The 15,632-nt window shown below is 57.0% G+C and overlaps 7 protein-coding genes across 7 annotated transcripts; 4 read left to right on the forward strand and 3 right to left on the reverse strand.

Moving 5' to 3' along the window:
• The first annotated feature begins 219 nt into the window (after positions 1–219).
• SDRG_09467 (hypothetical protein) lies at positions 220–1,983 on the forward strand. Its single transcript, XM_008615401.1, has 6 exons — positions 220–864; positions 913–1,302; positions 1,360–1,463; positions 1,514–1,563; positions 1,607–1,732; positions 1,776–1,983. The coding sequence occupies exons 1-6, from the start codon at positions 240–242 to the stop codon at positions 1,939–1,941; spliced, it is 1,461 nt and encodes a 486-aa protein (XP_008613623.1). The 5' UTR covers positions 220–239; the 3' UTR covers positions 1,942–1,983.
• Positions 1,984–2,778: 795 nt separating this feature from the next.
• Positions 2,779–4,453, forward strand: SDRG_09468 (hypothetical protein; the record flags this gene model as incomplete). Its single annotated transcript, XM_008615402.1, has 6 exons — positions 2,779–2,889; positions 2,935–3,194; positions 3,242–3,398; positions 3,446–3,659; positions 3,708–4,095; positions 4,141–4,453. 6 exons carry the CDS (start codon positions 2,779–2,781, stop codon positions 4,451–4,453), a joined length of 1,443 nt encoding a protein of 480 aa, XP_008613624.1.
• Positions 4,454–4,484: 31 nt separating this feature from the next.
• On the reverse strand, positions 4,485–7,171 carry SDRG_09469 (hypothetical protein; the record flags this gene model as incomplete). The annotated part of the gene is made up of 20 exons (XM_008615403.1): positions 4,485–4,534; positions 4,582–4,685; positions 4,728–4,796; positions 4,845–4,929; positions 4,977–5,036; positions 5,086–5,179; positions 5,230–5,394; positions 5,442–5,612; positions 5,660–5,750; positions 5,798–5,916; positions 5,972–6,028; positions 6,073–6,123; positions 6,166–6,260; positions 6,309–6,378; positions 6,432–6,541; positions 6,589–6,766; positions 6,815–6,865; positions 6,914–6,982; positions 7,033–7,062; positions 7,118–7,171. 20 exons carry the CDS (start codon positions 7,169–7,171, stop codon positions 4,485–4,487), a joined length of 1,773 nt encoding a protein of 590 aa, XP_008613625.1.
• Positions 7,172–7,508: 337 nt separating this feature from the next.
• Positions 7,509–8,279, forward strand: SDRG_09470 (hypothetical protein). The gene is made up of 3 exons (XM_008615404.1): positions 7,509–7,634; positions 7,681–7,746; positions 7,795–8,279. Exons 1-3 carry the CDS (start codon positions 7,547–7,549, stop codon positions 8,181–8,183), a joined length of 543 nt encoding a protein of 180 aa, XP_008613626.1. The 5' UTR covers positions 7,509–7,546; the 3' UTR covers positions 8,184–8,279.
• A 114-nt stretch (positions 8,280–8,393) lies between these two features.
• SDRG_09471 (TKL protein kinase) lies at positions 8,394–9,649 on the forward strand. The gene is made up of 3 exons (XM_008615405.1): positions 8,394–8,620; positions 8,669–8,810; positions 8,857–9,649. Exons 1-3 carry the CDS (start codon positions 8,420–8,422, stop codon positions 9,612–9,614), a joined length of 1,101 nt encoding a protein of 366 aa, XP_008613627.1. The 5' UTR covers positions 8,394–8,419; the 3' UTR covers positions 9,615–9,649.
• Positions 9,650–12,612: 2,963 nt separating this feature from the next.
• SDRG_09472 (hypothetical protein) lies at positions 12,613–13,922 on the reverse strand (the record flags this gene model as incomplete). Its single annotated transcript, XM_008615406.1, has 8 exons — positions 13,846–13,922; positions 13,740–13,797; positions 13,597–13,695; positions 13,403–13,545; positions 13,282–13,355; positions 13,110–13,227; positions 12,737–13,065; positions 12,613–12,679 (listed from the first exon to the last, which is right to left on the reverse strand). The coding sequence occupies exons 1-8, from the start codon at positions 13,915–13,917 to the stop codon at positions 12,613–12,615; spliced, it is 960 nt and encodes a 319-aa protein (XP_008613628.1). The 5' UTR covers positions 13,918–13,922.
• A 166-nt stretch (positions 13,923–14,088) lies between these two features.
• SDRG_09473 (hypothetical protein) lies at positions 14,089–15,403 on the reverse strand. The gene is made up of 5 exons (XM_008615407.1): positions 15,159–15,403; positions 14,831–15,113; positions 14,696–14,780; positions 14,332–14,648; positions 14,089–14,284 (listed from the first exon to the last, which is right to left on the reverse strand). Exons 1-5 carry the CDS (start codon positions 15,360–15,362, stop codon positions 14,130–14,132), a joined length of 1,044 nt encoding a protein of 347 aa, XP_008613629.1. The 5' UTR covers positions 15,363–15,403; the 3' UTR covers positions 14,089–14,129.
• Between the last annotated feature and the right edge of the window lie 229 nt (positions 15,404–15,632).

A 15,632-nucleotide genomic window follows, 5' to 3' on the forward strand; every position in this document is an offset into this window, starting at 1 on the left:
TTGGCGCCTGTGATAAATTGGTTGACGATCTTAGCGGCTTCGAAAAATGGCGATCCAGCCAATCAGGCGACGTCGTGAAAGATGTGGGTCGTATTTTTTCACCAATTTAAATCAATTTCGCAAAGATATCTTATATATTGTATGCAACATTGTTCATGTCGATTCGAAAAATGTGAAACGTGGAATAATAATATGCACGACGCACGCAATCACAGTGAACGTCAAGAGCAGTGGCAGGCATGTGGCGGCGCGGACTCCCGACTGCGCTTGGCCTCGGCCGGCAGGTGCTGCTGCGGACGGAGCCCCATCGACTTCGGCGCTTCCAGCCGCTGCCGTTCGTCCGATGGAATGCCAATGGCCCTGGCGTGCCGAGCAACCCGGATGCGTCCACAGACGAAGAGGACCTCGAGCAGAAGGAAGTCGAGACGCTCATGCAAAAGGTCCTCGCCCAGTCCAAGTACTTCAAGGAGCATCCGGAAGCCACCGACAGCAATGGCCTCGTCGACGTACTCACAGGCGGGCGCCTTCGCGCGCTCGAAGACGTCAACAAAGCGTATTACCCCGGAAAGCAGTTCAAACACACGTCGCAGGACATGGTCATTCGCGCCATGGTCGGCAACACCGCCATTACCGTGCTCAAGTTCCTTGCGTACCTCAAGACAGGCTCGAGCGCGCTTCTGTCTGAGTCGATCCACTCGCTCGTCGACACGGGCAACCAGGGCCTCCTCATTCTTGGCCTGCGCCAAGCCTCCTTCCAGCCGGATAAGAAGCACCAGTACGGCTACGGCCGCGCTGCGTACTTTTGGTCGCTCATTTCAGCTCTCGGGATCTTCTGGCTCGGCGCCGGCGCCACCGTGAGCCACGGTGCGTCATCGCTCGAGTTTGGCACCACCTGACATGATGACGCGATAGGCATCCAATGTCTTGTGAACCCACCAACGCCCGACGAGCTCGTCTTGACGTGGGAGGTGTGGGCAGTCCTCGCTGCGTCGTTTGGCATCGACGGGTACGTGCTCTCGCGCGCCGTTCGGGAGCTGCGCGCGACCAAGCCCAAAGACGTCTCGCTCTACGAGCACGTCAAGACGATCAAGGACCCCTTCATGATGGCTGTGCTTCTCGAAGACCTCGCTGCGTGCACGGGTGTTGTGATTGCTCTTGGCGGCATCGGTGCCAGCTACGTCACGGGCAACCCGTTCTGGGACAGCGCCGCAAGTATTGGTATTGGCTGTCTTCTTGGCGGTGTCGCCGTCTCGCTCATCCGCATGAACCAGCGCTTCCTTCTCGGCCAGTCCGTCGATGCGGGTACGTTGCTTGCGGTCATCATAGGTATTGCGACGTGAGGCTGATTCCGCTGCGTAGAGATCGAGCAAGGCATCAAAGCGCTTCTGCTCTCGCGGCCGTCCATCGACAATGTGTACGCAGTGCAGTCGCAGTGGGTCGGTCCGTCCACGTTTAGCTTCAAGGTACATCCATATATCTATCTTCGGTTTGGTCGCTGAGGGAGATGTACTAGGCGGAAGTCGACTTTGATGGCACGTACATGGCGGCGCAGCTGCTTGAAATGTACGTATCGAGCACACCGAGCGGTGTGATACGAAGCGCGTAGCTACAAGCCCGTGTTCCTCGAGGCCAAGGACCTCAAGGCAGACTTGCCGCTCCTGCTCGCGTGGTATGCCGAAGACGTCACGCGCCTCGTCGAAAAGGAGGTGCAGGAAGTCGAGGCCGAGATTCGGTACGGTGTCTCGCTTTGTCCGTGTCGTCATTCTGATCGACAGGGCGCTCTACCCGGAGGCTGCGTTCATCGAGCTCGAGCCCGATAGCAAAGACACGGACATGCGCGCGCTCTCAAACCTCGGCACCAAGTCGTTCCGGACTAGCGAGCGCGAAGCCATGTCCCGGGCGCTGGCCCACCTGGCGCGGTCACTGGAGCGGAGTCAGTAGTCGACCCGATCATGTAGTAAAAAAGAACGAGGCAACTTGCTTGATGCTCGCCGTTGCTTTCGAAAGGACAAGACACGGAGGCGGATAGGGACGCCCTCACGGCTGCGATCCATCATCCTCGTAACCCCAGGCGAATGGTCGACATGGTGGTGATTGGGCCGACCTGTCCACGACGTCTGAGACCATAGAACAAGAGAGCACCAAGTGTATACTCCGCTCGACCTCCATACTCTGTGGCAGTGTACCGGTACCGATTGCCGATGGGATCGAGTCGTCCGCACTTGACATTTAAAAAGTAAACGTAAAATGGTCTGACGATGTCTGGCCGTGTGCCGAAACATCGATAGTCGATTGATATTCGATTGATACTGTTACGAGGTACGACGAGGCTCCGCATTAACAAGTTCTGATTGCTCGCTGGATCGTTCACGGAGACTACAGACAGCGGCGTTGCGCGGCAGGTGCCCAAACTGACGCATGTCCACGCGGTGTAGCCTTAGGCGCCGCCGGTCGGATGATCAGCGCTCGCAGTGCCACCCAGTTCTGTCAGGATATCCCAGCAAATAGGTCCCATCGAGAGTCTCAGCCACGGTCCGTGGCTGAGACTCTCGACGCATGAGCTATAAGCACGCAACTCGTCGCCAGTGGTGGTGGCACGCGGCCTGCGACGAGCTCGGTCTCGCTGGGCAGTGCACGGAGCAATTCCTGCTGCGCGCGTCAGTGGTTGGCGCCCACGCCACGAGCAGCGGCAAGTAACCATGCCTTTCTCGCCTTGGTGGGTACGCACCCATGTGCTGCGTGATTTTAGCCACATCATGTTCACGTCATTCGCATACGATGGGCGTGACGGAAGCGTCGCCGCTGCTGGGCCCTGACAGCCTCGAGAAGGCGTCGACCTCGGTCCTCCGCGACGAGCTTGCGCAGCTCCTCACGCTCATGTACCCCGTGGTACGCCATGCATGCTTGCGTGGAGGAAGACATGCTTCGCATTAGACGTTGACGTTCTTCCTCGAGTATGCACCCGGCATTGCGACGCTGCTGCTTGTGGGCCACTACCACGACCCGATCGACGCGTCCAAGGACAAGCTCCTCCTCGACGCAGCGGCGATGGCCATCATGTACCTTAACCTCACGGGGCTCACGATCGGCCTCGGGCTCGCGTCCGCCATGGACACGCTCTGCTCGCAGGCCTTTGGCGCCCACAAGCTGCATGAGATCGGCGTCTTCTTCCAGACCGGCGTCCTCGTACTCGGGTACGTCCATCTTCCTTCATCTTCAACGAACCAAGTGCATGCACTAGCGCCGCCATGGTGCCCATCGCGCTCCTCAACTGGAACTGCGCGGCCATGCTTGTCTGGTGGCGCCAGCCCCAAGACATTGCGGCCGACGCCGGCGAGTTTACGCAAATCATGCTGCTCGGCTTGCCTTTCCTCTTCCTCTACGAGCTCCTCAAGAAGGTTCGTCCGACATCATGAGATCCTGCATGTATGATGGTCCTGCGTAGGTGCTGCAAGCCCAAAACATTGTCCTCCCGATGCTCTACTGTGCGATCGCGGCCAACCTCCTCAACATTGGTCTTGGCTACGTCTTGGTGTACCACACATCGCTCGGGTACCTCGGCGCTGCTGTCGCCCGGAGCATCGCCAACGCATGTTTGCCCGCGACGCTGCTCTTGTACATCCGCATGGATCCTTCCGTGTGGTCGTCGTGCTGGCCAGGTCCATTCTCTGCACCTACTTAATGCGGAGAGTAATGCATGGGTGTAGGCTGGCAGCTACGCAAAGCGGCGTCCCAAGTGCCCAAGTTTGTCGCTCTCGGCGCGTCCGGGCTCCTCATGGTGCTCTTCGAGTGGTGGAGCTTTGAGCTGCTCGTGCTCATTGCCGGTGTCCAAGCCAACGCCGCCGTCGCCATTGGCACCAACGCCATCCTCGTCAACCTCACGAGCTGCACGTACATGCTCTACTTTGGCATCTCGACGGCTGCCAACGTCCGCGTTGGGAACGCGCTCGGCGGCCACGATCTCCGGCGGGCGCACGTGGCGGTCGTCTGCGCCCTCGGCGTCGCCGCCTGCGCTGCGATTGTCGTGGCCACGAGTCTCTTGGTGCTGCGCCCGCACCTCGCCTCCTTCTTCACGTCCGACCCCGACATTGCAGCGTAAGTGTGGAACCATGCGCTTCATCGTACTCACCTGATGCGTAGGCTCGTGGCCAAGGTTGCGGGGGCCATCGCCATGTACCAGCTCGCCGACGCGTGGAACACGACGATTCAGGGTGTCCTGCGCGGGTGTGGGCTCCAGATGACGGGCGCGGGCCTCAACTGCGTCGCGTACGCCGTCATAGGCCTCCCGTTTGGCATCTTTCTCGATCTCTACTGCGAGTGGAACCTCGTTGGGCTATGGGTGGGCATGGCCACGGGCATTTGCTTTGCGGGCGCCATGGGCACGCTCGTCTTGTACAAAGCCAACTGGCAGGACCTCGTGAGCAAGGCCCAAGATCGCGTCGAGACGTCATAAGCACAAACAGCGCTTCCAGATCATTGGTGGCTTAATCTTGCTTGAGGCGCGCCGAGTCGGCCGTGCCCTCCGTCGTAGCGCCTATCAGTAGTTTCTTCAGCCTGCAACTAACGTGCAAAAGGGCGTACCCGCAGCACCTTCGTCCATATCTTCGTGACGGCGACCCGTGTCCACGGGGTAGATCCAGCGCTGGTAGAGGTAGATGAAGAAGACGACGTCGTCGCGGAAGCAGCTACACAACGTCCAGTGCGTGAACGAGAATGGCGACGTCTACCTGATGCGGTGCATCGTGGGCATCGTGATAATAAACGCAAACAGGTCATCGATGAACGTGTTGAGTGCCCTATGGACAAAGCGTGCTTGAGCGTAAAAACGTTTGGCGATGATTTACCGGTAGATGAGGAAGCGCCACGGTAGGTGCGCGACCGACTGGAGCTTGTAGTTGATGAAGAGCTGCGGCGTCATCATAATGAAGCCTACGCGGTCGCGTCACGACCCCATCTGAATAGGGATGCAAACGTACCAAACGTGTACACGGTGCCAGTCAAACTGCCAAGGAGCCACGAGTACCAGCTCGTATGGTCTATGTCAATACGAGGACTGTGAGCTTTCTCGTCAGTCCTGTAGGGTACCTTTGTAGAGCAGCGAGTAAACCGCGTAGCCAAGGAGGAGCGGGCAGAGCGCGTAGCTCATGTATCGCATGGCCATGACGTCAATCGCGTCCGTCTAGCAAGACGCGCATCGTGCTTGCATGCAAACGAGGCAGCACGGCGTACCTGCGACGACTCGGGCGCAGACCGCGTCAACTCAATCGATCGGCTGGCCCACGAGAGACGGGGCATCGTCGCGCGGTAAAGCTTCCAAATCTGGATCACGATACTGATGCCGCTTGGCACCAAGATCAAAAGCGTCGTCTCTTGCTCCAGAAGGTACAAGAAGATCTGCAAGGACAATCGTCATCGCCAGCCAATGCCAGGAGTATACGTACAATGATCTGAGACACGAACGAAATGACCATGGAACGCACCGAGATGCCAACCAGACTCTGGTTCTCTTGCCAGAACGAAATATCGCTCTTGAACGCAAGCCAGTCGAAGAGCATGTGCAACAGCGACACGGTCATGGTGACTGCGAGCAGGTATGGGTTCGTATCAGCAATCTAGTCGCCATCTTTGTGAAACCATCGACTCCACAGGAACATTGTACGAGCGATCGCATTTGGTCGAGGTCGTCCTCGCCAAACCCGAGGTCTTTTTGCTGGCTGAGCGCCGAGCCAAACGTGAGCATCATTTGCCACCTTCCAGCATGCGTTTGCGACCCACAGTGCAAAGCAGGTAATCGTACCGCGCATACGACATGGGCGCATACGAGAGCTTGAGCGGGAGCTCCGTCACGGAGCGGTTGAGCGGCAAGAGCTTCTCGGACGTGAGGCCCATCTCGTCCACAAACATGACGGGCAAGTACTAGTCCAAAAGAACCTTTTCAGCCTCTGCAAGAAGCGCGAGCAATGCGACGCACCTTCCACTGCCCGTCGACGTTCTCCATGCGAAGGTTGTGGTACACGAGCGGCGGGATCTAGAACGTCACCGTCAGACCCGCGATCAATAGCCTCAAACTACGTCAGTGAGCGGATAGTGCTTGAAGGACGTCACGAGTCGAATCGCCATGTGCTAAAGCAGCCAATAAACGAAAGAAAGTGCGCATGCTCGTACCGGCTTCCAGTACGACACGATCGACTCGGTCAGTGCAGGGTCGTCCCCTGTCGGCTCGCCTGGAAGATGCATCGGCTCCGACGCATCCGTGGCCGCTACAGGTACACGATACTCAACAGGCGAAACACGGAAGCGTGGCGTACTGGATGACGGAGCGCCAAAGTGCTCTCCGAGAAGCCGCGTTGCGTTCTTGAGGTTGCGACGATCGGCGTACTAGAGCAGCATCGTAAGCACAAGAGAATGACCGATGGAGAAGATACGAGGACCTTGGTCAATGGCGTCACTTGATGGAGCGTGCGAAGTTTGTGGTAGTTGTGCTGGCGCGGGTCGGGCGACGCACCCTTTTGCGTCAGGTGCACGTGGAGGTACACGGTGCCTACGACGCCCGGTGTCAGCCTCGCGGGAGCAAAGTCAAACGCTTACCATTGTTGCGAATGAGCTTCCAAATCGACTGCGTGAGCGACTTGGAGCCGTTGCCATCGGACGACGGCCGCATCGAGACGTTGAGGTCCACCGTGCGCTCGTTGTCCTGCCAGTCGAACGAGAGGTCCTGGAAGTCGCCGACGAAGAAGGCGCGCGAGCTCGTAAAGTCCGAGTTGCTCTACGCAGATGTGTTAGCATGATTCTAATTCGTGGCCTCGTGACGTACCCAGTCGGGGCGGCTCGAGATGTAGCATTGACCGTCGAGGAGCTGGCCTTCCTAGATGCAGGACGCTCAGCCATGTGCGATGCGAGCCTGCTGGCCTACCGTCCAGAGCGGACCCAAGTACGGATCATTCTCGGCCAGAAGGAAGACGGGGAACATGATGCCATAGATCTACGTCGGCAGCATGATGGGGGGGCGGGAGGATCGCATGCATGCAGTACCTGGTACGTCGTGAAGCTAAAGTAGAGCCCCTGGAGCGTGCGCATGAGGAGCGATGTTCATGGAGGAAGAGAAGCATCATCTTACGAAGAGGAAGATGGAGACGCATGTGAACGAGCAGAAGCGCAGGGGGTTGATCATGCTACTCGTTGGACGCGCGGCAGCTCGTCGGTAAATCCCACTGTGACACGACGTGATGTTTATATTGGTGTTATAACAAATATGGTGTGCTTGGCACTATTTCGACTAAACCGAGAGAGTTTGTACTAAGTACAATATACGCTCATGGTGCTTGAGGCAAGCAAAACTATTTGGTACTCTGGGCGTTCATTTTGATGGCTTTGCTGGTCTCTGCTCTCCGTTGTCTGTGGGCTTGCCGCAAACCCTACTAACGTTATGGCAAATGCTCATGAGGTCCCAACGCATCGACTAACTAAATATATTGATATTGCGCGGAAAGCGCACTCCAATTCGGTGTTGGGTTGCGAAAGGGCGAACTCAAAGGGCAACCTGCTCATGATGGAGTTGGACTTCTCGGGCGGGGACAAGGTACCGCTTTTGGGCAGTCCTCAGTACTGCCGCATCTGCCGCAGTCACGAGTCCAGTACATATGTGGCTCCTTGCGAGCCTTCATGACCCTGCTACACTAGGAGCCACGGACCCGCTCCTCTCCGCCTGCGCCTGCACGGGCTCTGTCGGCAAGATCCACGCTCAATGTAGAACCACATTGCTTCTTCTAGGACCAAGCATGCGATCCTGGCTAGGTCTGCGCCAGTGGATCAAGTCGCGCCACATTCCTATCGACCAAGCACTGGCCTGCGAGCTCTGCAAGGTTACGTACCGCGTTGTGCTCCGGCGGCGCGTCCGTTGGGACCACCGGCATGGCTGCAGCTGGGCCTCCCTTGGGTATCTTTTCGTAGTTCTTTTCCTCATTGGCGCGCTCGTGCTTGTGGCAAGCCTTCTCGTACGGCTACTGCAAGAGGCCCAGCACGCACCGGCAGCCAATGTCATCCCCGTCATCCTTCTCTTTGGCAGCTCGACCATTGTCTCGCTCGTCGCGGTCTGGCGCATCTTCTGGCGCTGGTTCTACGTCACCTCCGTCACGTACGTCGACGCGGCCGACGGCCTCCTTCCTGCGTCGCCCATGGTCTAATCGCGCGACCTCTGCTGTGCCCATATGCAAATTGTAAATAAGAGGCTCTTGGCCGCTGAATAAGTATAAGAGCTGATTGCCTTGCGTGTACCCACATCCACTATGCTGCGTACGGCGATACGATGGAGCACTGGGCGGAGCATGTTGCTGCGACTCGTGGGCGCCGCGTCCGAATTTCGAATGTCCAGGCTTCGATTTTTCCGCCATGATAAAGTCCAACTTGCAGCAGCCGGAGAATGCGACCAACCATCAAGGTGCTCGTCGCGCTCTGCACGCTCTCGCTCGGGACGCTCGTGCTCCTGCACACGTCGCTCGTGCCCGAGCATGGTGCTATCACCACCCACTTCCTCCGCCGCCCACATCGCCACATTGCTGACGCGACACGGGCGTACGTCGGTCGGCTCCTGGCGCCGGCCCGGTACACGTCGGTTGCTACGGTAGCCTTCTCCATATGCGTTCACAAGTACGTACTGGATTGTGTATAGGCTGGCTGCAACTTTGCCTCGACGGTCGCGGCCTTTGATCCGTTCGATCTGCCGCTGCATTGTGGCAACATGCACGAGCTCGAGACGCACGAGGTCCTCGGGAAGGGCTTTTGGCGCAGCGTCCTCAAGGCCACGTGGCAAGGTACGGTACGGCGTCGAGAAATGCCTCTGATGACGGCAATGCGTAGGCAAGCCCGTGGCCGTCAAGGTTGTGCACCAGAACCTCGCATGGCGAAGCGGTATCCTCGAGCGCCACGTGGAAGAGGCCGCCGTGCTCTACCAGCTCCGCGATGCGCCCCACATTGCGCACCTCGTCGGCTGGTGCAACACGACGATTGTCGTCGAGTACTTTCCGCGCAACTTGGACGAAGTGCTGCACGACCCGACGACGCCTGCGTGGTCGATGGCCGAGACGCTGTCGCTGGCGCGCGATGCTGCGATGGGCGTGGCAGAGCTCCATGCGGCCGGCGCGGTTCACGTCGACCTCCAGCCGCGCCAGTTTTTGTACGAGGAAGCGTCGCATCGCCTCGTGCTCAACGACTTTAATCGGCTCCGGTACAACGGCCGCAACTCGTCGTCGTCGTCCAACGAGATATGCGAGTTTCACATCCCGATTGCGAAAGGCGTCTACCGCGCACCGGAAGAGTACCTCTTGCAACCGCTCAACGCCAAGGTCGACGTGTACAGCCTCGCACTCGTTTTCTGGTCGCTCGTCGCTCGGGAAGCGCCCTACAAGGCGTGGAGCCGCGACGAAGTCTACGCCAACGTGCCCGAGGGACTTCGCCCGGAGGTGGCGGTGCTATCTCCATACCCCCCCGCAATGCAAAACCTCGTGCAAACGATGTGGGCAACGGACCCGGAGGAGCGCCCGTCGGCCGCCGACGTCGCCACGCAAGTTGCGGCGATCTTGGCTCAAGTCGAACGCGACCCGATCGCAATATCTTGAGATGCCAATGTTCATGCAACTCGTGATTTTACATATTGTTGGGTTGACCATATTCGAGAGTCTCAAAGCCCCACCGCCCGAGTCCAAGCTTGGTTGCACCAAGCAGTGACGGTCTCTGGACCAGGTTGCACAGAGATCCCGCAAAGGTTCCACTGCGGCCGATTTGGCTGCTCGCCCGATCTAGACGCAGCGTACACCACCGCCAACCTTCCAATGTTGCCTTTGAGCGCAGGAATGTATCGACGTAGCAAACGGCACGCCTCGCCGTGCCCTGTCTTTGCCCAGCGCCCCAACCGTTACCAGCATCAACCAGATCTGCACCGTCTTATAATACTAGTACTCGAGATGGCGTGCGCAGGTCTGTGTAGCAATGCGGTCAAAACTGCCAAGAGTTTATACGGTAGAGTATGTTAAATTATGTCGTGTTAATGAGTGCTGCGGGGATGTATGAGCCACAAACGGTACCGCAACCACACTAAGAAGAGGTGGATACAGCTGAAGGATCAAGTTGTTGTAGCTGGTTTCAATAGTCGGTCTGTTCAAGGACCATAGCGAGTCGATGGTTCGCACGACAAGGACTTTTGGATCCAGCAAGTACTGCTAGATAGAAGCGTTCGATTTTAGAGATGTCGGGGACCACGGAGACGTGCACCAGACCGAATGGCCTTGGCACCGCGCCCTCCAATGATTCTGCATTCGTCTAGGAGCTTTACGGGGGTCAGGAGGGTTAGTCCATTCAGTGGCTACAGATGCCAAGGACCACTGGGATAGACTCCAAATTTGCTATATTACAATCATCGAGAGATGTACTCGACCGACGGCTGGTGCTTGAGACCACATTGCTGCGGCCCGACTGGTATGTACACAGTCGACAACTCCAAGCACACAATGAATCGGAGACACGAGGTTGTTCTCCCAAAGAAACGGCCTCAGGGACCAGGGGAACGATCGATGAGAATTTGACACTTTGGTTGTAGAGATAAATGTATATATATTGAAATGCCGAAAGCTCAGGTAATGAGATTCCACTGAAATTTTCTTCAACGGGTCTACCAACTACGGCAGACCCTGCCGATGTCCCTATTCAGGTTCGTCATTGCTTTCGTTACTCAAATCTAGACTATACTACTCAATAGCGAGGCGATGGATCTCAGCGATCTTGGTGATTGAATGTCGTCATATTTTGGTCAAGAGTAGCAAATATGTTTTAGCATCCTTGATCCTGTCGCTCGCTTCTACTAACTAAACGTGCAAATACAGTCGTTGTTGTTTCCCGTCATACAAATGCCTCGTGTGTATTCGCTCACGTCGGTGATACGACGACAACTCGGTGCCACGCAGAACGCGGAGCACCAAGCGTCGGCGCGTCAATCAGATTCGTCATCTAATGTTGTAATCACTGGGAGTCCTATCCTACGAGATGCAAATTCAAAAGTGAGACCTGTGGGAATCACGATACGTTGCCAGTGACTGTGCACCAGTCAAATTGGAGATCGCGGTCCCATAGCGTAAAAGAAGGTTTATCTATTCTGAGAGAGAGTGCACTTGGGTTTAGGTAGGGATGATGTAGAATGCATATTATATGCTACAGTAAATCGGTTTTAAAAGGGTAGAGCTCATGCAGCGGTAAAATAAATTATGACAGGTTGGCTAGAATCACACAAATACAAGGGGCGAAAGCATGCCCGGCGCCGCGCTTTGCCTCGGACGACGGTACGCTCCTCACGTCTGGTTTTGTTGTCACAAACGCGCGTGCTAGCGTCTTGGCGCGGGTCTTTGGCATCGTGTACCGCAACTCGCATTGGTACAGGGCTGTTGAAATCACAACTGACGATGGAGGTTGGCTGGCTGAGGCTGAATGACCAGGTTTCTCGGCGGTTGGCCACAAGTCGATGAACAAGGCATCTTGATTGAACTTGTGGGTAACTTTTGTACAGGCAAACACGACGCAGAGAAGGCGTACTGCCTGCACACTACCCGATGGTACCGTCCAAGGGAATGCATTACACTGTACTCCCTTGGTCGTGTCCTTGGCATTGTGTAGGGCGATCTTGTGAGCCGAGAGACGGGTGCACTAACGCTCGCAGAACCTGATGCAAGGAGGATGGGGTACTTAGTAGACAGCACGCAAATCGCTGATAGTTAGCTCCCACTAGGAACCGATTGGTCATTCACTCTAGCGGTACATCGGGTATACTATGGCTGGTGACAAGCATTGCTCAGAGCAGTGCTCATCAATCTACCCGTAGCTGTTCATGACGGAAGGCCTGAACGAAAACGTCGGGTGGTGCCATCTTGAAAGGCATTTTTGGCGCGAACCGTCGCGCCGGCAGTTGGAGGATATTATGACGACCAATCAAATGCGTTCAGGTTTCGGGAGCGGCCCAATCAGCAGTCGACTGCTACGAGCCATTGGGTTGTGGACCTCTCGCCCGTGTTGCTCACTTTTGAATTTGCATCTCGTAGCATAGGACTCCCAGTGATTACAACATTAGATGACGAATCTGATTGACGCGCCGACGCTTGGTGCTCCGCGTTCTGCGTGGCACCGAGTTGTCGTCGTATCACCGACGTGAGCGAATACACACGAGGCATTTGTATGACGGGAAACAACAACGACTGTATTTGCACGTTTAGTTAATAGAAGCGAGCGACAGGATCAAGGATGCTAAAAAATATTTGCTACTCTTGACCAAAATATGACGACATTCAATCACCAAGATCGCTGAGATCCATCGCCTCGCTATTGAGTAGTATAGTCTAAAATTGAGTAACGAAAGCAATGACGAACCTGAATAGGGACATCGGCAGGGTCTGCCGTAGTTGGTAGACCCGTTGAAGAAAATTTCAGTGGAATCTCATTACCTGAGCTTTCGGCACTTTCTCCTTTTACTCACCCAATCTAGAAAAGGTATTCCACTAAATCAAAACACGACGACATCCCGTCCCTCCTTTGTTAACGAATTACTTCTGGACTACGTCCTCTTCATGATGCAGATCAGAAGAACATGTTGTCGACGTTCGGATCGCGGCCTCCAGGCATGCGGAGGTGGTCGGGGTCAGGTCTAAATTGGAGACATCAGTTTCCCAAGCCAAGAAGACGGAGCAGGTAGTTCTTATACCCTCCGAAAGGCTGGCGCGGCGCCCGACCACCAGGGGGCTGGTTGGGGAATGGATGCATCGGACGAGGGCCCACAGGTCCATATGGATCGAAGCGAGCGCCAGGCACGGACCCTTGGAACGCCGGTGGCCCGCCAAAGAGCGGGTGGTTGGGCCCGACCAGCATGCCAGGGTCACGGTGCCCGCCCATGTCAAAGTCGGGCATGATGTCTCCACGACCAACGGACGGCACAACGGACGGCATCCGAGGGTACCCGGGCTCCTGAAGCAGCGACGAAGGGGCGGCCGGCGCCGGGCGGTGCATTTGCGGCACGTCGCCGAGGTCATCATCCTACATCACAAGTGAGGAACGGAGGAGGTCCCAGGCAAGAATACCTTGGGCAAGAAGGAGTCGACAAAGCTCGTCCACTGCTGATGGAGGGCCGTCACGTTTTGAACAATGTCGGCCGCGTTGGCGTTGGTTGCCGTGAGGTCCCGGATGTAGGTCGGGGCACTACGCGCAAAACGGGTTCGAGATGCGACCACCCAAGTTTCGCATTCAGCATACTTGAGCTCGATCGAAGACACCTTGTCATTCTCGTCCGTAATGTGCACTGCGAGCGTGTTGCCAATGTACAGCGCCTACATGTCGACGCCAATGTAAGACCAGGAATCACGGAGGATTGGACCTTGAGCACAAACTGCCGCGTCGAGCGGCGCAGCTTGAAGTGGTAGTTGAAGATGTAGATTCCTTCGGCAGCGTTCTTGTCCCAGTCGCTCGGCACGGGCAGAACGTCGGTGGTCGTTGTGCCTGGCATCGAAGACGCAAAACCTACAGAAAACGGTGCGTCACTCCATGCTGCCATGCCTGGCCGCAAGCTACCTGCGTCTTGCATGAGAAGGTGCACGACGAGCCCAAGCGCATCTTTCGCTTGCTTAACCACGAGGCCGTGGCTGCGAATGCGCACGACCCAAGGATCCTCTACGCACAGCGTCGTGTCGTCCACAAGCCATGCCATCGCGTACCCGTGGCTTCCTTGGCGAGGATGGCATCGAGCTCAACGAGGGCCTTGAGCATGTGCGTCTACAGATGCCATGAGCCGAGGCCTCCCACATGAAGACGCGCACGGACCTTGACGAGGCCGTCGCCCAAACGGTCGACGTGCTCCTGGAGCGCCTTGCGATCTTTCTGTGCTTGCTCCATCCTGCTCGAACGGCGAAATGCACCAGTGTGCAATAGAATACCTCTATTTCAATTCAGTATACATTGGTTGCTATTCAAGATGTGGATTTTAAATAAAAATTGACCAATGGCATCACGCTGACCCGATCCCAGTCCCAGCCACAACGACCCGAAAAGCACGCCAACACCGCAGGCAAGAAGTAAGAAGCTGTCTATTGATGGTGGTCCGGGCTCTAGTCTTGGACGGGCTTGCCTGTGCTGGCGTCCAAGGGGCGCCACCACGACGGCACGTACGGCAGCACGTGGTACGCTGCGTCTTTGGTCACAAAGTCGATCGGCTCCACAGTCAAGTGCTCCATGCGCATCATGGCCACGGCAGCGTTGACGCCTAACCGCATGGAAGATGGTACATTGCCACGACAATGGCCAGCGTACCTGCGGCGACGGTCGTGATCTTGCCGACGCGTGCCTCCGTGTCAGCGCGCAGGATATGGCTGCCGACGTCGACACCGGACGGAATCGTCGCCGTCACCTGCGCCATCCACGAAGCGTCGTGCATGCCCTCCGTGAGCGAGAAGCCCGCGGGCGCCGCAGCAGGCAAGAAGAGCACGGGCACGAGGCGCTTGCGGATGCTACCCTTGTAGTGCGTCCGCGCCGTGAGCTCTTGACCGACGTAGCACCCCTTGGTAAACGACACGCCGTGCAGCATGTCAAAATTTTGCTCGAGCGGAATCGCGTCAAAGTGCTCGGACCTAAAGGACCACTACGATCGCGCCTCGAAGCATGTGACGGAACCTACCCTTCGCACGCGCCGAGGAGGATGCGACGGTCGCGGTACAGCGTGCTCGCGTCGTCGTCTTGCGCAAAGCCCTCGGGGAGCGCCACTAGACAAACTAGGATTAGCATCGCGAGCAAGGCGAGCATGGAGCCGTACATGACGTGGCGGCCGGAAGGATCGCCTTCAAACCAAAGACGTCGCCACGCGGGTCGGTATACGCGAGCGCATCGTTGGATACGTCTTGGTTTACACTCTCCTTCCACTGCTGGACGCGCGCGAACTCGTCGTCCGTGGCCGTGAGCGACGGCAAGATGGCGTGCAGTGTAAAGTCGTCCTCAACCGCGTCAAACTTGACCTTGGAGCGAAGCTTGTACTTCTTGAGGTGCTTGAGCATGTCGTTCGAGACAGCTTCGTCGCACGCAATAAAGAAAGTGTCGTGCTACATCGTTGAGGTAAGCCCACGCCTCCCCATGCATCCTCGTACCGAGGTCTGCACAATCTCGGCGTCGCCAAGGAGCCGGCCCTTGTGGTTGAGGAAGCCGCCGTAGCGCGCGTCGCCACGCACCGCGAATGATTGCATGTCGTTGGAGAAGATACCTTGGAGGAACTTGACGACGTCCGCGCCCTCGACGCGGAGGAGCCGCTTCTGCGGGAGGCGCGCCATCGCGCTGCGCCAGACCTGTGCCATTGCTCGTGCCTCGTGGAAATGAATCCCGCGGCTTCCGACGCAAATATGCCTTTTGGCAGGTTTTATACCTGTAAGAATGTATGTCGCAAATCTATTCGATGTCACAGGTCATAAGGCCACGTGGCAGCGTGAAACGCCATCGAGGCCACACCATCGAGCGTCGATACCAGGCACCAAGGGCATTGACACGCATGCTCCTGGGGGCAACTGGAGTTGATCTCGGCTGCAAGGACCAGACATGATCCTGCGGTAGGCTGGACAACTGAGACG

Source organism: Saprolegnia diclina (genome assembly GCF_000281045.1).
Source record: "Saprolegnia diclina VS20 unplaced genomic scaffold supercont1.30, whole genome shotgun sequence".
NCBI classification, from domain to species: domain Eukaryota; phylum Oomycota; class Saprolegniomycetes; order Saprolegniales; family Saprolegniaceae; genus Saprolegnia; species Saprolegnia diclina.